The sequence below is a fragment of the Argiope bruennichi genome, chromosome 10 (assembly GCF_947563725.1).
Source record: "Argiope bruennichi chromosome 10, qqArgBrue1.1, whole genome shotgun sequence".
In the NCBI taxonomy this organism is placed as follows: domain Eukaryota; kingdom Metazoa; phylum Arthropoda; class Arachnida; order Araneae; family Araneidae; genus Argiope; species Argiope bruennichi.
The window spans coordinates 2,630,397-2,649,345 of record NC_079160.1 but is presented as its reverse complement, the minus strand read 5'-3'; the positions used below and the strand labels follow the sequence as shown (position 1 = coordinate 2,649,345).

At 31.7% G+C, this 18,949-nt stretch overlaps 1 protein-coding gene across 3 annotated transcripts in view; it reads right to left on the bottom strand.

Moving 5' to 3' along the window:
* Positions 1-18,949, bottom strand: part of LOC129988111 (cell adhesion molecule DSCAML1-like) — a 578,154-nt gene that overhangs the window by 132,202 nt on the left and 427,003 nt on the right. For all 3 annotated transcript variants that reach the window (XM_056096237.1, XM_056096239.1, XM_056096238.1), the window contains exons 10-14: positions 17,421-17,540; positions 12,864-13,037; positions 8,586-8,733; positions 834-982; positions 28-162 (exon numbers count right to left, since the gene is read on the bottom strand). In XM_056096237.1, the coding sequence (XP_055952212.1) occupies positions 28-162; positions 834-982; positions 8,586-8,733; positions 12,864-13,037; positions 17,421-17,540 (726 nt within the window). The remainder of the gene's footprint in view (positions 1-27; positions 163-833; positions 983-8,585; positions 8,734-12,863; positions 13,038-17,420; positions 17,541-18,949) is intronic.

The following is an 18,949-nucleotide window of genomic DNA, read 5'->3' as shown; positions in this document are numbered from 1 at the left end:
AAATTTCTGATCGATTGCAAATCTTACCTCCTTCGTCTTTGAACTGGACCACGTAGTGAGTGATGGGGCTATTCCCATTGTACTGGGGAGGTGTCCAAGACAGTTTGACACTTCGACTGGCAGTTTCAAGCACACGGACGTCCTGCACCCCGTCTGGAGGTTCTACAAAAAATGCCAAAAATATCTTAAACAACTATTGATCCTAATTTATATCTCAGAGAAGATTTTCAACATGCTCGGCTATGCTTGAAAAAACTTGTTATTACATATTTATTGCTCATAAGCAGGTAGGATCTCATGTTCCGAATGAAATTGTTGTATTGAAGTAATATTATTGTAACGAGGGCAATTTTAATATTAGCTTTCTCATTTTCAAGAATAGATCGAGTTTAGTTATATCAGAATAGCCAGAGGAAAATTTTCCCTCGGGTTTTTCTAATTCAAAGATAAAGAATAATTTTCTACTCCTTCAAAAACCGTAATGATTGGCGGATTTTCAAAAGATTAATATATAAAAGAGGATCCCACTTAACCGTTCTGCTAACCCATTCAGGTGAATGCCTCGGCATATCTGGCAAATGAAACATGCACTTCGGGAAGTAACATACTTGATGAAAAGGGGAAGAATTTTGCTGTAATACAAACGTCTTGGTTGAACATTGATATAACGGCTTGAACGGGTGTTTGAGGCCATTCAGTCTTGATAGAGTTGACTCCGTCGGAGGATGATCAAAAGTAGTGGGTATAAACAGTATTATTTCTGCTGTACACACATCTGCTGCACAGGTATTCATCTTCCAATAGTTCAGAGTATAACTGTACATTTACATTACCTTGAACTATAAGCTGTATATTGGTATCATCTCTTCCATAGGCATTGACGGCTACACAGCTGAACAAAGCCGAGTCCCTTCGGTCTGCTTGCCGGATTATGATTTCTGAGACGATCCCCGAGTTCATGATGGTTTCAACCAGCTCATACCTGAAAAAGTTAAATGTTTTGTAAATGAAACACTTCCAAGGAAATTGCTAAGCAAGAAAGCAACCTACCGTGAAAAGAAAGCTTTTGTTGCAGCATTAATTATAAATTTTTTTGCTATTTATTAATGCTATTTGTTTACACGTTAACGGTCGGTTCAATTTTATATCTGATAACTGAATTTTTAAATTTCACACAAATTCACATAAATTTTTAAAAAATTCCATGAGAACTGTCTAGACGAAATTTTCAAGAATAAAACATATTATTCCTTCATTTACTTTTTTGGAAACATTATTCTGGTTGCTTTTATCTTAAATATAAATTACGAATGTGGAACTGATTTGTTGGCAGATTTACTGATATAAAGTATAAAACAATCACATCGATCATGAAATAGTCATATTTTATTTTCCTTTATTAAAATTTAAAAAAAACAACAACATATTTTAAAAATCGTAATATGTTGTTTGGAAAATGCATTTTCTGGAATAAAAATTAATTTTAATTATTCAAACAGAATGCATTACCGCTCATTTGTTAGGCACACAGTCATGATGTTACCAACTAGGTAACAGATTTTTCTCTACTCTTAAAGATAAACAGTTTCCAGATGCTCAACTTCCTTGGAGTTTGTCATAAAATCAGGAACATTATCAATTCAGTTTTTTGATAAAACCTTACAAACTTGATACAATTGCCACTTCCCAAGGGTTCCATTTGAACAGCTGAAATCCAAATGATTGCATTATCAACCGATACTATGCTCTTTTCTAGTGTTACCTGTCCCCAACCTAACTAAAGTATTCAGTCTCCAATTCCTATTCACTGCTAACTTTTCTAGCTTTCGAAGTTAATTTTTAGGCTGAAAAGGGCATTTTGGACTCCCTGTAATGAGTAACTTTCATACAAACGTCCCACATTTCAGCTGCTTCTAAATGGCCGCTGAGAATTCGATTACCGCCATGTCATTTTATCTGCTGTCTGATTTGAAGCAATGCAAAATTAGCAGAGAATGAAATTATAACAAAACCGATTCTAATCGGAATTTATTAAATGAATCGTTAAAGATAATAAATGGTATTAACTAAAAAGGTTTCATAACTTGAATTATCAAATTTATTAGAAAAATTATTTAAAACAAAATAACCCTAGAAATAATTTCAAAATATCACAAGAAGCCAACGATAAGCAAGAAACGTAAACAAGAAAATTTATAGAACGGATACAAGACTCATTGTATAAAAATGATAAATTAATGTGACAAGGATATAAATAACGTAACAATTGAAACATTATTAATCTGAGATTTTTAAGTAATGTTATAAAATTATTTACACAGAAAATCTATCATATTAACAAATACCAATGAAAAGCAACAGCAAAATAAATAACACTTTTTTGACAGATATTCAGCAGGTGCAAATACGTGCTTCTTCTGTATAGAAACTATACAGAAATAAGTTGATATTCAGCTGTTTATTTGAATATATATATATATATATATATATATATATATATATATATATATATATATATATATATATATATATATATATAACGAAATTATATATAATATTAGATAGTTTTTCGTCGTTGCAAAGTGTAGTATGATACTAGAAATTCCAGTCATTACAGCGCAATTTCTTGTGTTTGGTGATATTTTTGGCATATAGTATTTTCACACATATAGCGACGATATTTAATATAAGACAATAAAACAGGAAAACTGGCATATGCTAATCTAAAAAAAAATCTTTAAAAGCACTTTTAATACTCTAGTTGATATTTACTGAATTTCAGGATAGCTGAACATTTGAATCAAGAGATTTTTTTAAAAGTCTACCTAAAGAATAGAGGCGTGTCACTTTCTTTTCGAAGACTAACATGTAAACATTTATTGCAACAGCAATTCCATTATTCTCTCACATATTATTAATGGAAAGGGAGTTAACGAGAAACTGACAATTAATTACGAGTCAGCATTAGCGTAATGAAGCGCGACGCCGAAGTGTAGCCAGTGGCCGTCATTAAAAGTCTCGTTTCTAATAGCTCGGAGGTCCAACTCTACTTTGGAAACGATTCTCTTGGACAATTACCCTTTTTTAAAAATCTCCCAGGGCCAGCTATTGATTTGCGGAGAACGAAAGATTTCATACGAGTCTCACATGCGTGTTGGAAAAAACTATTCTATTGTAGGTGGTATAGCCAGGCCGAAAATAGTGAAGGATTTAAGAATAAAATTCAATCTGTCATTTTTCACTTATTTATATTTTCTCTTACGTAAAAGATAAAGTATTAGTAGAATGAAGAAAATATTCAACCACTAGAATTTGACAAATCTCCATATTTCAGATTTACTTGTGCCCATAGTAGGCTTTGGTAGGATGCCTTCTTGTCGTGCAGTCTGTAGATTTAAAAAAAAAATAACAAGATAGGCCTTCCAGAAATTTTCTCGCATTACTTTCCAATAAAGGATTTATCTCTCTTCCTACACGTAAAATTAGGACCTTCGGCAAACATCCCCGGAAATATTTAGCTTGGCATTGGTGAATAATCGTTACAAAATATAGATCTTGGCTTGAATCTAGCATTCCCGTTGAATGTATGGGGAGAATATGTATTTTGGACTCGTCAATAAAGGTAGATAATCAGTCAAGATGTTATTGCATTGCAATAACATCTTGACTGATTATCTAGCAAAATTGACTGATTATCTAGCAAAATTATGAGATATGGATATTTGTTGAGCCGTGGATATTTAAGAAACTCATAAGCATATAAATAATGTTTTGCTTAAATTAAAGCATGCAGTTTTCCTACATGGCAACTTCTCACTGGTATGGAAGAATACCCACTTTTGTAAAGGCTTTTTATGTAAAGTCTGTTCCAGACATGATTTTTGGACTGTAAAGTACAATTCTCAACATATATTGGCATCATCTACAAAAAATTCTCAACATGTATTGACAAGTCTAATAAACAAGCTCAACATAAGACTGTAAATAGCAAATAAAGTGTTTCAGAGAACCAATGTCAATTTTATGTAAAATTCATTAATTTTTGAAATGTAAATAATCGCCAAACAGACTAAATGCGACTCTAACCATTCATAAATCTGAGGCCAAATGATTCGGCGCTCTTTAGAAAAGTGCAGGGAAAAACTTTACTTTTAGTCTGCACTACGTCATGACATTGAGATTGGTAGATGAACTCGTTTAATTCCTTAATTAGAAACCGAATTTCTTTTTCAACTGTGCTCATATTAAGCACCTAGTCCACTGTTTATTTGTTCAATTCCGACGAGAATCATGTGGCCAAAATTGTTGCTGTTGCAGGTGAATCACGAGAAGTGCACGGAATTTCCGCCAACCTATGCAAGAAGCGACATCAATATCTATAGATGTCAAGTATTTTCAGTACTTTATTCTACATGGCATATCTTTGCGACGCATCATCCTTTCCCGTTTTGCGCACGCCATTCTTTCTTTCTCTTATCCTATTTTTCAGGGTTGTTCTTTGCGAGTCATTTTTGTGTTTCAAAACGATTTTTTTTTTTTGTCATTCTTAAATTTTATGATCAGTTTTGAATTGTTGTCTCGTGTTTCAAAATTTTAGTAAATAGCAATTACATCCTTAGTGTTTTACCACTTGAGTTACTTACCTTGCATTATACGGCCACTTTCTGGATAAGTTTTCTATCATTTAATTTAATAAATTTTCAGAGCTTGTTCAAAAAGTTTTTAACACACTTCAAAATTCATACGCTAAAACTCAATGCATTACTTAATAGAACACTTAATAATATTATCACTACCAGGATTCACAGCACATTAACCATTATTAACAATATAGATTATTTCAACGAATTAGAGATGGTAATTCTAAAACATCTTATTTATTATTTTCTTTTACTTATATTGACTTATTTCATATTTGTATGGATGATAATTTGTAATTTCTCAGAGTTTTTGTTGGATAAATTTTTGAAAATTTCCACAATTTTTAATTCTTGTTGTATTTTCAGAAAGAATTTACGAAAAATTGATTTCTTTCATTAAATCTTGGTTCCATAGGATCAGTGCTGCCTATTAGATGATTTATGAAGATGCCATTTCAATATTGCTTAATATTTTTAATAATAAGTTATAAATTAAAGATTGAAAAGTTGTAAAAGTATAAAAAATTTAATTTTCAGTACATTTATAAAAATGTTTTTTTTTAAATCTTATTTTTCATTATTTTATTGCTGATTTATTTTCTCTCGTTCACAATAAAAATATTTAAAAGCTGTGTTTAAATACCATGAGAAATTTACAGACATTTTTGGGAAAATTTTAGATAAAATTCGCGAGCATTTTAAGACTTAAGAATCACTGTTTCTGTTGAAATAAAAGTCATTAGCTCTAACAAGAAGCTCAAAAAAGTCATTTTGTAATGCGCTTACCCACTTTAAATAGTAAAACAAAAAATACTTGAAATATGCGGGAGCAATTCTTTGATTTTTTTCGGAACACGAGAAATCATTGTTATTGGATGTTCTAACTCTGAAATTATCTTTTTTTTTTAATGTAAATGGAATTTGTAGTTTTTATGAAAATTCTTATATGCAAATTTATACTCAAACACAAATAGATAATACAGTTCAGACTATTCTTCAGATAAATCAATAAGAGAAACGTAAACAAAATGGATCGACGAATATAGCGAATATTCTTGACAATGCAACACAGTTACTTTAAGAAACAAATAAAATATCGTTCCATAAAATTGTCTTTTTTTAACTGAAATCGGGTCTGCATTTATTTCTTTGATTTATGTAATTGAAATTTTGTAAAATTACGTATTTCAATTTCAGAATTAAATGATCAGTTAATTTATTAAGTAAATAATTTTAACTACATTTTAATTCAAGCTAATTGCCACACAAGGTAGAAAATTTATTTTAATATTCCGTGATGCTTATGATGAAGAATTATAAAATCTAAAATAGAAAATCAAAACAAATCTGCAAATGCCGAAAATATTATAATAAAGACAATAAGTAACAGAAGTACCAATAAATAATGGAAGAAGAAACAAAATCTTAATATTATCAAAATATGTTATGTATTGATTTAAAATCTCAATTTTTGAGTCTTATTTCAAATGCTCGAAATTTGAACAATTTTATGAATTTTAAGTGTATTGAGAAACATTATACAAAAAAAGAATTCGGAAAGAAAAGAAAAAAAAAACATCAGCAGTGGAATGCTTACAGCACTATCATGATGGAAATTTGGAATTTCCATCGTAATTACTTGGAATTGTATGGATGGTATTTGTAAATGAATGGAGAGAAAATTTAAATTTTCTACGATAATTGGGTCGCCACGCTGGTGATGATAGATACAAAGATTTTTTTTTTAATCGAGTAAGGTCACTGGACGAAAAAAATGTTAAAACCGTTTAAACAAAAAAATTTCGCGATTTTTATTTCAATCCAATATTTACCAACTATGAAATTGTTTGAAAACATCAACTGATTGGCTTTACAAACCAGTGACGTGTGGCTGCCAAAGCTCAGTTGATCATATTCCTTTGGAATGTTCCATTTGTGATATCAATAGAACTTTGCGGACAATATTTTGAAAAAAAATTTAGATATCAAAAATCATATACTCCTATTCTTTTGTCCACCTAGCCATGAGAACTGAACTCAACAAAGCTGATCAACCTCACGAATTCTTTCTCTGACTTAGTATTTCCCCACATTGAAAGCAGTGTTATAATTTTTCTTGAACCGGAAAAGAATCTATATTTCCCTTGATTTTTTTTATCTTGTTCTCAGCTCATTTTTCTATCACTTTATTTGCTTGTTTTCTTTGTTTATTATTTAACTTAAAATTATTTTCCTCTATTAACTTCTTTTATTTTTCAAAATTATTTATTATTATCTGCTGCATATGTATTTCTGCTTCTTAATTTGTTTATTTATTTATTATTATTTCTTTTATTGCTTTCCGTTCTCTGTTTATATTCATTCATTATTTTTCATTTTATGTTCACTGTACGTAATTTCTCCTCTCTCTCTCTCTCTCTCTCTCTATATATATATATATATGTGTGTGTGTGTGTGTGTGTGTGTGTGTGTGTGTGTGTGTGTGTGTGTGTGTACATTATGACCACTGTGTTAATAGCATTCAGAACCACCTTTGTTCTGCTAAACTGCCAGCATCTGACGTGGCATTGACTCCACAAGGTGCTGATAGATAGTCTGAGGTATCTGGTACCGAGCGCTCACCAACTGGTCCCTAATTTCCCTCACATTGCGAAGGGGTAGCTTTGCAGCGCGAATTTGGTTTTCCATGTGGGACCATAAATACTCTATGGGATTAATGTCAAGTGAATTTGGAGGCCAAGTCATGACTTGAATGTCATTGGAATGTTCTTCGAACCACTCCCTGACGATTCGACTGTTACCCAATGGTGCACTATCCTGGTATTAAACACCATCCCCCGCCGAAATACTATTGTCATGAATGGGTGAACCTGATATGCAACGATGTTCACGTAGCGCACTAACATCAGAGATAAAGGGGGTAATGGGTCTTAATGTGCTCCAGGAAAACATTGATCACATCATAATACCCGCTCCACCGGCTTGTCTCCGTCCAACTGTGCATCCGGGAGCCAGTGTATCCTTTGGAAATCGACGAATTCGCACAAGCCCGTCGATGTGATGGACCAGAAAACGTGATTCGTAGGACCTCCTTCCATTCTTCTAATGTCCAATTCCGATGTTTCTTGGCCCATTGCAGACACAACTGGCGATGACGTACCGTCAGTGTACAGATATGCATCGGCCTCTGGCAGCGTAAGCCCATACGCAAGAATGTACGCTGCACAGTGTGTTGAGAAATACTGTCTGGGTTGCCACTGTTGTTGCTGGTGATGATTTCGGTTGCTGTAGCTCTTCGATCAGACCTCTCCTCAGAAATCAATGCGCCGTGGACGACACACTCCTGGCCGGCAACTTATACATATATGATATCTCAAACATTTGCTTTATTTTGTTGTTTGAAATATGGAGTCACGTGTATATGCTTGATCTTCATTAGCGTCAAAGATTTCTGATATTATATGTCTAATTAGAGCCGAATGACATCGAAAATTATGGCTTCGCGTGTTATAATTTCTGCATAAAATGTAAATAATGGTGAGTGATTTTTAATGAATTCAAATGCGTCTTTTGTTTACAAGTTGTCTGTGAGTTATCAACAAAAAGGATTTTTTACAGTATTATTGAAGAGCCACTTAAGATATTAAGAGAGTCGTTCAGAGATTAATTTTAATTCTATTAAAAAATATTCATAAAATATTTTTTTTAATATTTTATCATAATATTTTAGATTTGAGTTCATTTTTGATTTCAAATATGAATTCATACACTTGATTCTATAAATACTGGCGTTATTTGTATTTCCTAATACATCTCAGTATATTAGAATGTAAAGGTAATTTTAATAGGCCTTATTTATCTTTTGCTGCATTGTTTTAATATAGTTAAGTTGCAATAAATAAGGTTCCGTAATCATAGTATTGGCTTCTTGATGCGAAACAGTACCTTGGATCGGACTGAGGCTTAATGGCAATTTTGTCTTTCATCCAGGTGATAGAAATGGGCTTGTCTCCGATTGCTTCGCACTTGAGGCGGGTTTTATGGTTCTTTCGCACCATTTCGGCAGTAAATTTCGACATGAAATGAGCAGCAACTGGAAAGAAACAAGATCGAATGAAGCATTTAAACGTATAATTTATGAAAAGTCAGGAAAAGAGCTCGTTGTTATTACATTGAAATATTTTCAGTTCTTCCTTAAATCGCCTTATATCCATGGATTCATTTGAGGAATACTTAGACAAACATGTGATCATTTTAACCCTAAACCATTAGATATTTTGTTCTTACTTCATCGACTCTTCTACTAAAGATTTCTGCTCTTAATATATTTTTTCCCACATATAAATCGTATAAATGCAGATTTCAATTAAAATGCAGAAAATTTCTCTTGTCTCAGATTTTCAATTGAATAGTTTTATTTATTTTCTTATTTTATTTATTTATTTTTTTGATAATTTTATTTGCATAAAACATATAACAAAATTAATATATTTTTACATAACGCTGTAAAATTCCAAATTGCTGGTGGAGATTTCTTTGAATCTTAAATTTTGCTCATATTACATTAAAATATCAGAAACCATTTTTTTTGTTGGAAGTTTCTAACAATGAATAGTTCGGGTTTTTTTTATTGATTAAAAACAATATTTCCATTTGGCAGAAAAATAATTTATCTTCAGTATTGCCATTCCTATTGCGTGAAATAAATATTTATTTATTTTTTAAAATTTAAGCAAAGTTTTAACGTTTCTTACTAGCATAAGCTTGAAAATGTTGTTAATGATGTAATAAGATGTTTTTTGATCAAAAAATTATATTATAGATATTTTAACTCATTTTTTTACATTGCTCTGAGTTGCCACTCACAATTATTTATTAAAATTAGTGCCATTATTTAAAAATAATTAATATCTTATGGAGAGAATTAAATCTCAGAGTTTTATAAAAACTCGTTTTGTGCAGTAAATTGCTTTTTTGAGAAGTTACGAGATTTTAAAATCCTTTAGGCCAACCGTAATTTTAATTAAAATGAGAATACTATATTGCTTGTAACGGATAAGAAAATTTGTTTTAATCTAATTTTTAGAAATGCATTTTTACTCTAAAAATATTATGCCTAGTTTAGGAAAATGCATTTATTTGTGTTCACTTTGAAATTCTTTTATAGCTAATTCTAATGAAATATTTTTATCCCGAGCAAATCAGGATATATCAGCTAATTAAATAAAATTAGGGAGAAAAGCTGAATATATATTTTGTTGATTTAGATTATTTATTTTGAAACTTCGATTGACTTTCTAACATCATTTTTTTTTAATTAATGCTTATCTGCATGTGATTGTTAGAGCCTAAATTGGGGAGATATTTTTCAAAATGCTGTTGTGTTGAGAAATGTGCTGAGAATTAGTAAAATTGATTCTTACTTTTGAATAGTGAAAATGACTTGGTCTAATAAGCAAATTAAATTTAACATAGATTACCCTAGCTTTCCCTCAGTTCGACACCCAATGCTTCATTCGGTTGAAATCCCAGAATAATTTTCATTAAACAATTATTCTGTTGATGAAATGTGCGATAGCAGTGTTTCAGATTTTGTAATTGAAGGTGACTGCTGTAAGGGCTTTGGTCTGCGTGAGTTGAGTGATCTGGGACAATCATAGAAAGCTTCAGAACTCCAAGTATTAAAACTGCGTGAGAAAAATATGTTGGAAATAAAAACTAAGGTATCGTATTTTCGAACTATAAAGAAGAATTTCTTCAGTACTTAAGTGACTATGGCTTTGTATACTGCCATAATATATGAAGTTTATCCAAGAAACACAAATTATATCACAATTAAAAGCGATTATTTTTCTATAGGTCAAAGTAACAATTTTATGGAATTTTTTCCTTATATTTAATTTTCCTTATTTTTCCTTGTTTTCCTTTTATTTTCCTAATTTATTTTATTTTTTATTATTTTATTTTCCTTTTATTTATTTTATTCCTTTTTGGGAATACATATAGAACAACTAAGTAACTCACTGGACTGTTGTAGTATCGTAACTGAATTATATTCGTTGAATCACATACTACTTTCTTGATCAGCAAAGCGGATGTTCAGAATTTCCCTTGATATGTGCAAATGGGATAGCACATCAAATGGGGCATTTTGGGTGGAAAGTACAAATTCGAACGATATTATCTAAGTCTCTTTAGAATATTTGACTGCAACATGAGCATTAAGGTACAGTTGCTGTTTTTGCACAGTCATCTTGTTAAGTTCCCAAGAAATCTTTGTGTCGTCAGTAATAAAGGAAGAGAACAATTTCGCCATGATTTGGAAGAGTGATATCGGAAAAGAATACAGGGCTAATTGAATACTGCTGCGGCATTGGATGAATTGCTCACTAACTGAGCCCTCCAGAAAACATAATATGCGTAAAATCTTATTTTAACTTATAAGAATTGCAGAAAATTTGATGGACTGAGACAATAAATCCTTTTAAGAAAAAATGGGTGCCAATAACTATATACTGCACCTGAATTTTCTGTATCTTTCACTCTATGTTCATTCTATTTCCCTGTTTTCCGTGAAAAGTAGAGATTACTCAGTACCGTAAAAAGCTGATCTGAGAAAAAAATTGAGGTCGTATTAAGATTTAGCTCTAAAAGTTTAGTAAAAAAAATAAAGATCACCGATAATGAAAACTGTATTCCCCAATGTAATATTAACTAAAAGAAGTTCACCTCCCAAGTTGAGTTTTGTGAGAAATAATAAAATTCAATAGAAAAAAAAATCGTTTTTTCTTCATTTCACTCCCTTTCCAGCCGACTAACAAAAACTGAACCAACTGGTTACCGCACATTTTTCCTCTTCTCAACAGAATCCGGCATTTGTTTTTATTTGCCTCTGATCACTTTCGCTGTTTCCTGCCTGAAACCTTCCGGTTGTGTTTTCGGAAAAAAGGGGGAAATGAAAATCGAAAAATAAATGCTCTCTTAACATCTTTTCCATTTCCCTAATTTTCTTTGTGTTCTTTCCAAATGGTCCCTGGATGACTGAACCCTGCGTAATGACATGTAAAGCCGTCCACGCAGAAAGGAACCACCGCTTGATGCGATGGCGTTAACATTAGCACCGGTGTTCAGTGTGTCAGAAAATTGCTGGGAACTCCAACACATTCGCATTTCGGATCTTTTTCTCTTCAGCTCGCAAAAATAGATACAGTTGATGTTGCCAAGATTTATAGCGAAGTAAGTGTTTTAATGTATCACAATATCAGATTCAACTTTTGAGGAAATTTTAGATGCATTTTTGGTTCCTTTAAGATTGCTGTAACGAAAGGGTACCACAATGGATCTTTCTTTATTTCAATTTTTTCCTCCTTCGTTGTACAAAAGTTTTCTTTTTTTTCTTTTTTCTTTTTATTTCGGTTCATTAACAAAATGCTATCGAAGTATTTTGCCTTCTAGGCAGTTTTTATTTTAAGCTAAGATAGCAGAGACTTGTCACATTTTCTGCCTTCCAGGTTTTTTTCCCCATTATTTTGCCGTGTAAACTTTTAGAAGATATAGGATAATACAGAGCAGAAAAAAAAATGAAGCAGATAGAAAGGTCATTAAATGGTCGTTTACGAAATTTTTTAGCTTTTTGTTGGGGGGGGGGGTAAATTTGTGTTGTTTAGATTTTGACCGAAACGGATAGGTAAGTCATTTTTTTAAATTTCATTTTCTGCGTCTCTGTGCTCCAAGATTAAGAAGTTAAAGTAGTTGGATCAGTTTAAGATTCTTTCAATGTTATTTCATTTTTTAGTCATAAGGGATCCCCAGAATTGCATTTTAATGATCCTTCTTTAGGATTTTTTTTCCGTTTTATTTATTTATTGAGGTAAGCGGTTTGACTTGCGTTAAATAATAGCCGAAGAGAGAAATCTGAGAAAAAACTGTGATTCTTTACTAGTAACTCTTGAAAATATATGGCCGTCTATTACTATATCTGTTATAAGCAATAAAAATATTTTTTTTAAGTTGGAATAAAGTGGCTTCATGATACATTAATATTTTTAATAATTATTTATAAATTAAAGGCTTAATAAAAGAAAAAAATCGTTTTAATACAGCAATGAAGGTTTGCTTTTAAAACTCATTTTATTTGATTGATTCTTTTTATCATGTCTTTCCCTGCGCTTAGAGATTTTACGTAAAAGTGGTCTGCGCATCGAGGACCGGTTGTCTACTTACTGTACACCTTCAATCTGACAACTTTGCTGAGGCCCTGCCCTATTCCATTAGAAGCTTGACACAGGTAATAGCCCGCATCTGATTCAGTGGCGTCAGTGATGGACAGAGATCCGTTTTCGAATACCTGCAGGTGGGGACTGCTCACGATGGCTTTGTAATCTCGAGGGCTGTCACCTGCAAAATCCAAGAGAATTACTGGAAAACTCATAGCTATTGCCACAGAAGTAGAATTAATTTAAAGTTGTCCGTAGGTATTGGAATATGCTGACGGATAAAACCAATACATAAGAGACGAAAAGGTCATATAAACATATAATCATAACAAACATAAAAACTCTCAGTTGAGTTTTCATACCTAGTGTAAAAAAATAGGTGTAAAAACGATAAAATATGAGACATAGTATAAGTTGGACAGAAACAATCAGATCATTTGCAATCCACGATGACGTTTTCATTAAGTCCCATTCCGACGGTCTTTTTGTGTCTTGAGACGGACGCATTTTCTCCTCTTTCCCCTCACTTGTGGGTTTCTGAGGTTCTTTGAATCTGTTCATTTTACCGACAGTTTGCGGGAAGCTCCCGAACGACGCCCACAATCGAGAGTGGTCCTACAATGGGTCAGATGGCGAATTTGCCAGCACATTCGCAAAGACAACGAGTAGTGGGAATGATATGGAGTGACATCCATTTTAGAGAAAAACAATTTTGTCATCACTCGGCATTATTTCGAAGAGCATCAAGCTTTTTCTGTAGAGATGTATTTCAAGAAGAACGATTCCATTACTATGATACAACGACATTTTCGACGAGATTGCAACATTGTCAGGAATAGAAAGGTTTTGAAGATTCAAACAGCACTGCGTTGGGGCACACAGTGCTTCCATTGTCGATAAGAAGCCTGCTGGTCATCCTTGAACTTTGTGAACTTTCGAAAATAAGGCAGATAAGGGCAAGCTTTTCAATGTTCTCCTCCTCGCCTTTTGACTTGAATACTATTATCTTTAAAAAGAAATTAGTAAATGAAATGTCCCACCATGCCTTTTTTAAAGAAATGTTTGCCTTGTAAATATTTTGCTTTTAATTTACCCGTTAAAATCCAGCATCTTATTTATAAAATAATCATATTTTACTCTCGTGGCTTAAACTAATGCTCTGTAATTCTTTTTTGCTATGATTAATAAATCAATATGTAATCCCAAACTCTAAACAGATCCAAAATTTAGAGACATTTGTCATATGGGACTGGGGAGTATTGTACATAAATTGATAGCAATAAAATTGGAATTCAGATGGATTGAACTGAAGTCTTTATCAAAGGTAGGCAGGGATATATTTTTCTTTTCTGCAAAGGGACTGACTTTTTTTCAAATATTGTTGACCGAAAATCTCAAGAAACTGAGATTGCAGAAGATTTGTTCATTTCATTTTATACATTTGTTTCCAATAGTTAAATTTCACAAAAGAATCATTAAAGTTTAGATTTGTAAGTTTTAACCAGTGGCGGATTCGGGCATTTTCAGACCCTTAACAGTGCATATTATGAGAGCCTTCTTTTATTGAATTTGCCATTTAATGACTTTGTTTGTTTTTTAAATGAGTAACTTTGTGAAAATGTATGTTTTCATTTATTTGCTTATTATAACTCATGATTACGTGTCAACCGACTTAACTATATTTAAACAGATGTTTGCGTTAATATTTACTGCCATAGCTAACTGAACGTAATGAAACAGATGCAGCCCAGTTATACTTGGCAAAATGACAACATTATCATGATATTTTATAATTCACAGAATGTATTGTAATATAGAATTAAATTTAAAATTTGACAAATAAGCTAATAACATTTTCTTAATCGACATGGCTGCAGTTCCCTCTCGGTTCAGCGATCCTTGTCAGATGTCTAGTCTGTGCAGTCGGAAATACACCACTGCTTGTAGCGTTGGTAGTTACGTTAACTTACAGGGTAACCTTCCGAACACAAATTATTCTGAATAAAATTAAAAATGTAGATAATTTTGTAATTAAGTAACAGCAGAAAAAAAGTTTTACGACTTCAAAAATGTAGCAATATAAATAAACTTAATACATCCGATTTTTAAAATTTGTACTCTATTTGTTCAGTGAAAAAATAACCGAAGGTTGTATGACGAAATAATAGAATGAAATATTAATTGTAGTAACAGAATTTCTTAAACTGAAGCAAACGCGGTCGCTTTGAAAATTTATATGTTAACGATTTTCCTAAAAATTATTGTAATATAGAAGATTAAAAAGAGATTATTTTATTATATTTTAACAATTCCCCCACTTTTTTTTATTATATTTTTCTCCTTCCATTTTATTATAACTCAATGAATGGCTTTTCAAATGAAATGGTTCGATGAATATATACTCCAAGTACTGAAACCTCATAGTGAGACTTTTCAAATTATTAATTCCTCGCTTATGCTCAGGAGTAGGGTAAGACTTCTATTTTGTTAGTATTTAGTTTAATTTAGTTATACTACTGCCCCATTTTAAAGCAACGCCAGGACTATTTTGGGATGGACTTCGTCATTTTGAACCGCCGTCTGATGACGAGGATGACACTTGAGATGACACCTCACTCTCCAAACTTCCACGACAAACCAGCAGGGGGGACGCTTGGCCTGCTCTTACAGATTTAGAGTGCACCAGATCCGTTTAGACGACGGTTCTTCGGTGGAATCAGGTAAACCTGAAACCCCCCAGTTCGAGGCGGAGACCTTGCCACCGGGCTATCGTGGCCCATTCATTTGTTGGTATAGAAATCTTTTTTATTATTACTATTCACTTTTATTACAGTTATTTTTCACTTTTTCTTGTAATGTAATGTTTAATTTAGAATTTCTTGAATGTTGGCATTTTACCATAAATAATTAAAACTAAAATTAAAATTTGTTAAATTGACTTTTTATTATTTTTACTTTCTTGCTAAAAAAAAACTTGTATTTAGTTTGCTCAAATTCTATTGCTCAACACCTCTCAGAATAAATAAATACCTTGAATCCCCGTCTGAAGGTAGCGTGTGATAGTCACCAGCCAAATTTATTTTTATTCCAATTTTATTTCTATTTATAAATACATAATAAGCTTCAGGCTTACAAAAAGATAGTTTTTCTGCTTTAGATAGTTTCATTTGGAGTTTAAATTAGCAAATAGAATTTGAGCAAACTAAATACAAGTTTTTTTAGCAAGACACTAAAAATAATAAAAAGTCAATTTAACAAATTTTAATTTTAGCTTTAATTATTTTTGGATATTAGCAAATTTATAATGAACTTTCAGCTGGCAAATATCACTTATTCGTTAGATTTTGAAACCAAAATGTCACCATTTAAAAATATTTTCACTTTGATTTATTTTCATTTAATTTAATGCAACAAATTTAAAGTATTTTTGCTGCTTCATTATATTATAAAAATCTTTTAAAATGTCTCCATTAAAAAAGTTTTTAATGAATGCTTAAAGGAATAATAAATAATAATAATAGGAAAATGAAATAATAAATATAAGTAAAGGAAAATTTTTAAAAAAGGAATAAAAATAGTAAATAAAGGAAAAAAAATTTTGAACCTATTTATGAGGCTTTAATTATCTTCGCCGCGAACAAAAAAATGAAATGTTACTTCATCGTTATTTTAATTTTAGTGTTTTAACATGATGTAAAAGAAATCCTCCTTTATATTAAAAGGGTTTCTCCGGCTTAAAATATTCACTTTCATCGTCAATCATCGAGTTATTATCAAATATAGGCAATTTGCAGAAGCATTCGCTGTGGTGGGCTTTGAGTAATATTGTCAAAAGGAAGCTGAGAAGAGAAGCATGTCCGCCGTGCCATTCTATGGAACCATTTTCAGAGCAACGGCGAGTCACAGCTCCGCACAGTAACATCGAATTGCCTCTCCAGCGGATTTTATTTTAATAATTTGAGTTTTTAGGCACATAAAACCATCCTGTCGACTAGCTATAATGTAAATATATATTTTTAAGTAGTTTCCGTATCGAAGAGAGAAGACACTTTTGTCTTTTTAAAACTTCCGATGTATTTCATTCCGGGAAGAATATTTTTTATGCAAGCAAGAAAAGACGAGAAGATGTACGACACAAAAGCAAAAGAGAGAGAAAGAGGTAGAGACATTTTTCCCTGGTGATTATATATAGTATGAGATTCTGATAGAAATTTCTTTGAACGTGTCGATTTAGGTAAGGGTATATTTTATATGTATCTTTTAATACACATAATTGATGTACCTTTAGCTTGACGGATTTTTATCCCTTCACTCGGAATGTTGGAACCGCTGATTTTAGCAGTTTTGCAAAGTTCGTGTAGCATTCATTGAGTAAGAAAGGTGGAATCGGATAAGGGAAAAAGAGAACATTTTAGAATGAAATTAATATGGATTAAATTAAGACATAAATTGTGAAATTAATTAGGATTTATATATATATATATATTTGAAATTCACATGAATGGATACCATTTATTTTTATGGCTGAAATGAGACTTATGATTAATAAATAAACAAGACTGACCCTCGGCTTTCGTCCATCTGACACGTGGCTGGGGAAAGCCTTCCGTCTGACAGTCCACTGTGATACTTCTCCCCTTGACAACAAACACGTCCGAAGGCTCGATAACCCATCTCGGAGGCACTAGATGGAACAAAGACAAGAAAATCAGTCATTTATGTGATGACAATATTTCAGCTATTTGAGACAAAATTTAGTTATATTGACTCCCATGTTGAAGCATTACGCAAATTGTTTTGATAATCTAGAATTTGGTAATTTGGAAGTTTGTTTTGACTCTGTCATTCTGAACCGCAGTCAAATGAAAAGGATGGCATCTGAAGTGGCAAACCTCTCTTAAACTTCTGCATTGAGACGAAGGAGTTTTGTTAATTTCAAATGCAAAAAGCGCTCTTTCCTTACTTAGGATGCAGTTGTTTATTTCTGCGTACTTAATTTTTATTTGATTTTTTTCATTAATGTTGAAAAACTTGTTATTATGTAAAAATAATAGATCAATGAAGTGAGTTTTAATAAAGAAATTGTGATGAAGCGGGCATTATTTTTAATCCATTAAAATTAAAATTTCGAAGTTGCTTGATAATATTATCTGCATTCTTATTCTCATTTATAAAAAGAAAGATTTCTTATTCTCTTCTTAGAGATTCTTATTCTCATTTATATAAAGAGTAACAGAGGTTGAGGAAAAAACTCATAAATGTATGAAATTAAAACATATGTATACACCTGGCAAAATGTAATTTTCGCATTTATTTAGCAAAAAAAAGTTTATATAATTTTGTGAATAACGTTTTATTTATCTTTTCTTCATTGGTTATTTTAAAATTTTAGCATTCCGAAATTTTCTCACTGTGATAAGGACTTGAAACCCCTTATTCTAATATCTATGAAACTGGCAACACCTTTTTACCCACACAAACTGTGTTTAAGAAACTAATGTGCCATGTTATTGCTCATGCTGAGTAGCTGGAAAACAATTCTGAGGTGAATTAGGTTCTTCGAGAAGAATTCTTCTCAGATCTCTCGTCTAAGAGTCATTTATGTCGTTGTTCACTCAGAAAACTGAAAGCTCAAAATGAAAAAGTACATTAACTTGTTTATTTCTTTAACTAATACATGTGAAATTTAATAAATTAGTGATCATATGTATGTACTAAAAAAGTGAGAGTGCTTGTAGCTTCCTACTGATTCCGTAAACACGTCCGTTTACAAAAGCTCACTGAAAAACGCCGTTTCATGCAATTCATTTGTTCGCAATCATCATCCATTGTGTCGATTCGAATGAAGAGGGAAGAATGCCGAATGTTTCTGTCAGTGTTAGAAAGTTGCGTTCATGATTTTTTTTTTTTTTTTTGATGATGTCAAACAAAGTTGAAAATATTTTTCTTTCAATATAATAAAGATAAAATGTTTCGTGGCTGTATTCATTCATTCATTTTCTTACAAAATATTACTTCTGTAAATGATCTTTGGAGTATTACCTTTTTTTAAGCATTTGAATATTAAATATAAGAAAGATAATTCGTCAGAAA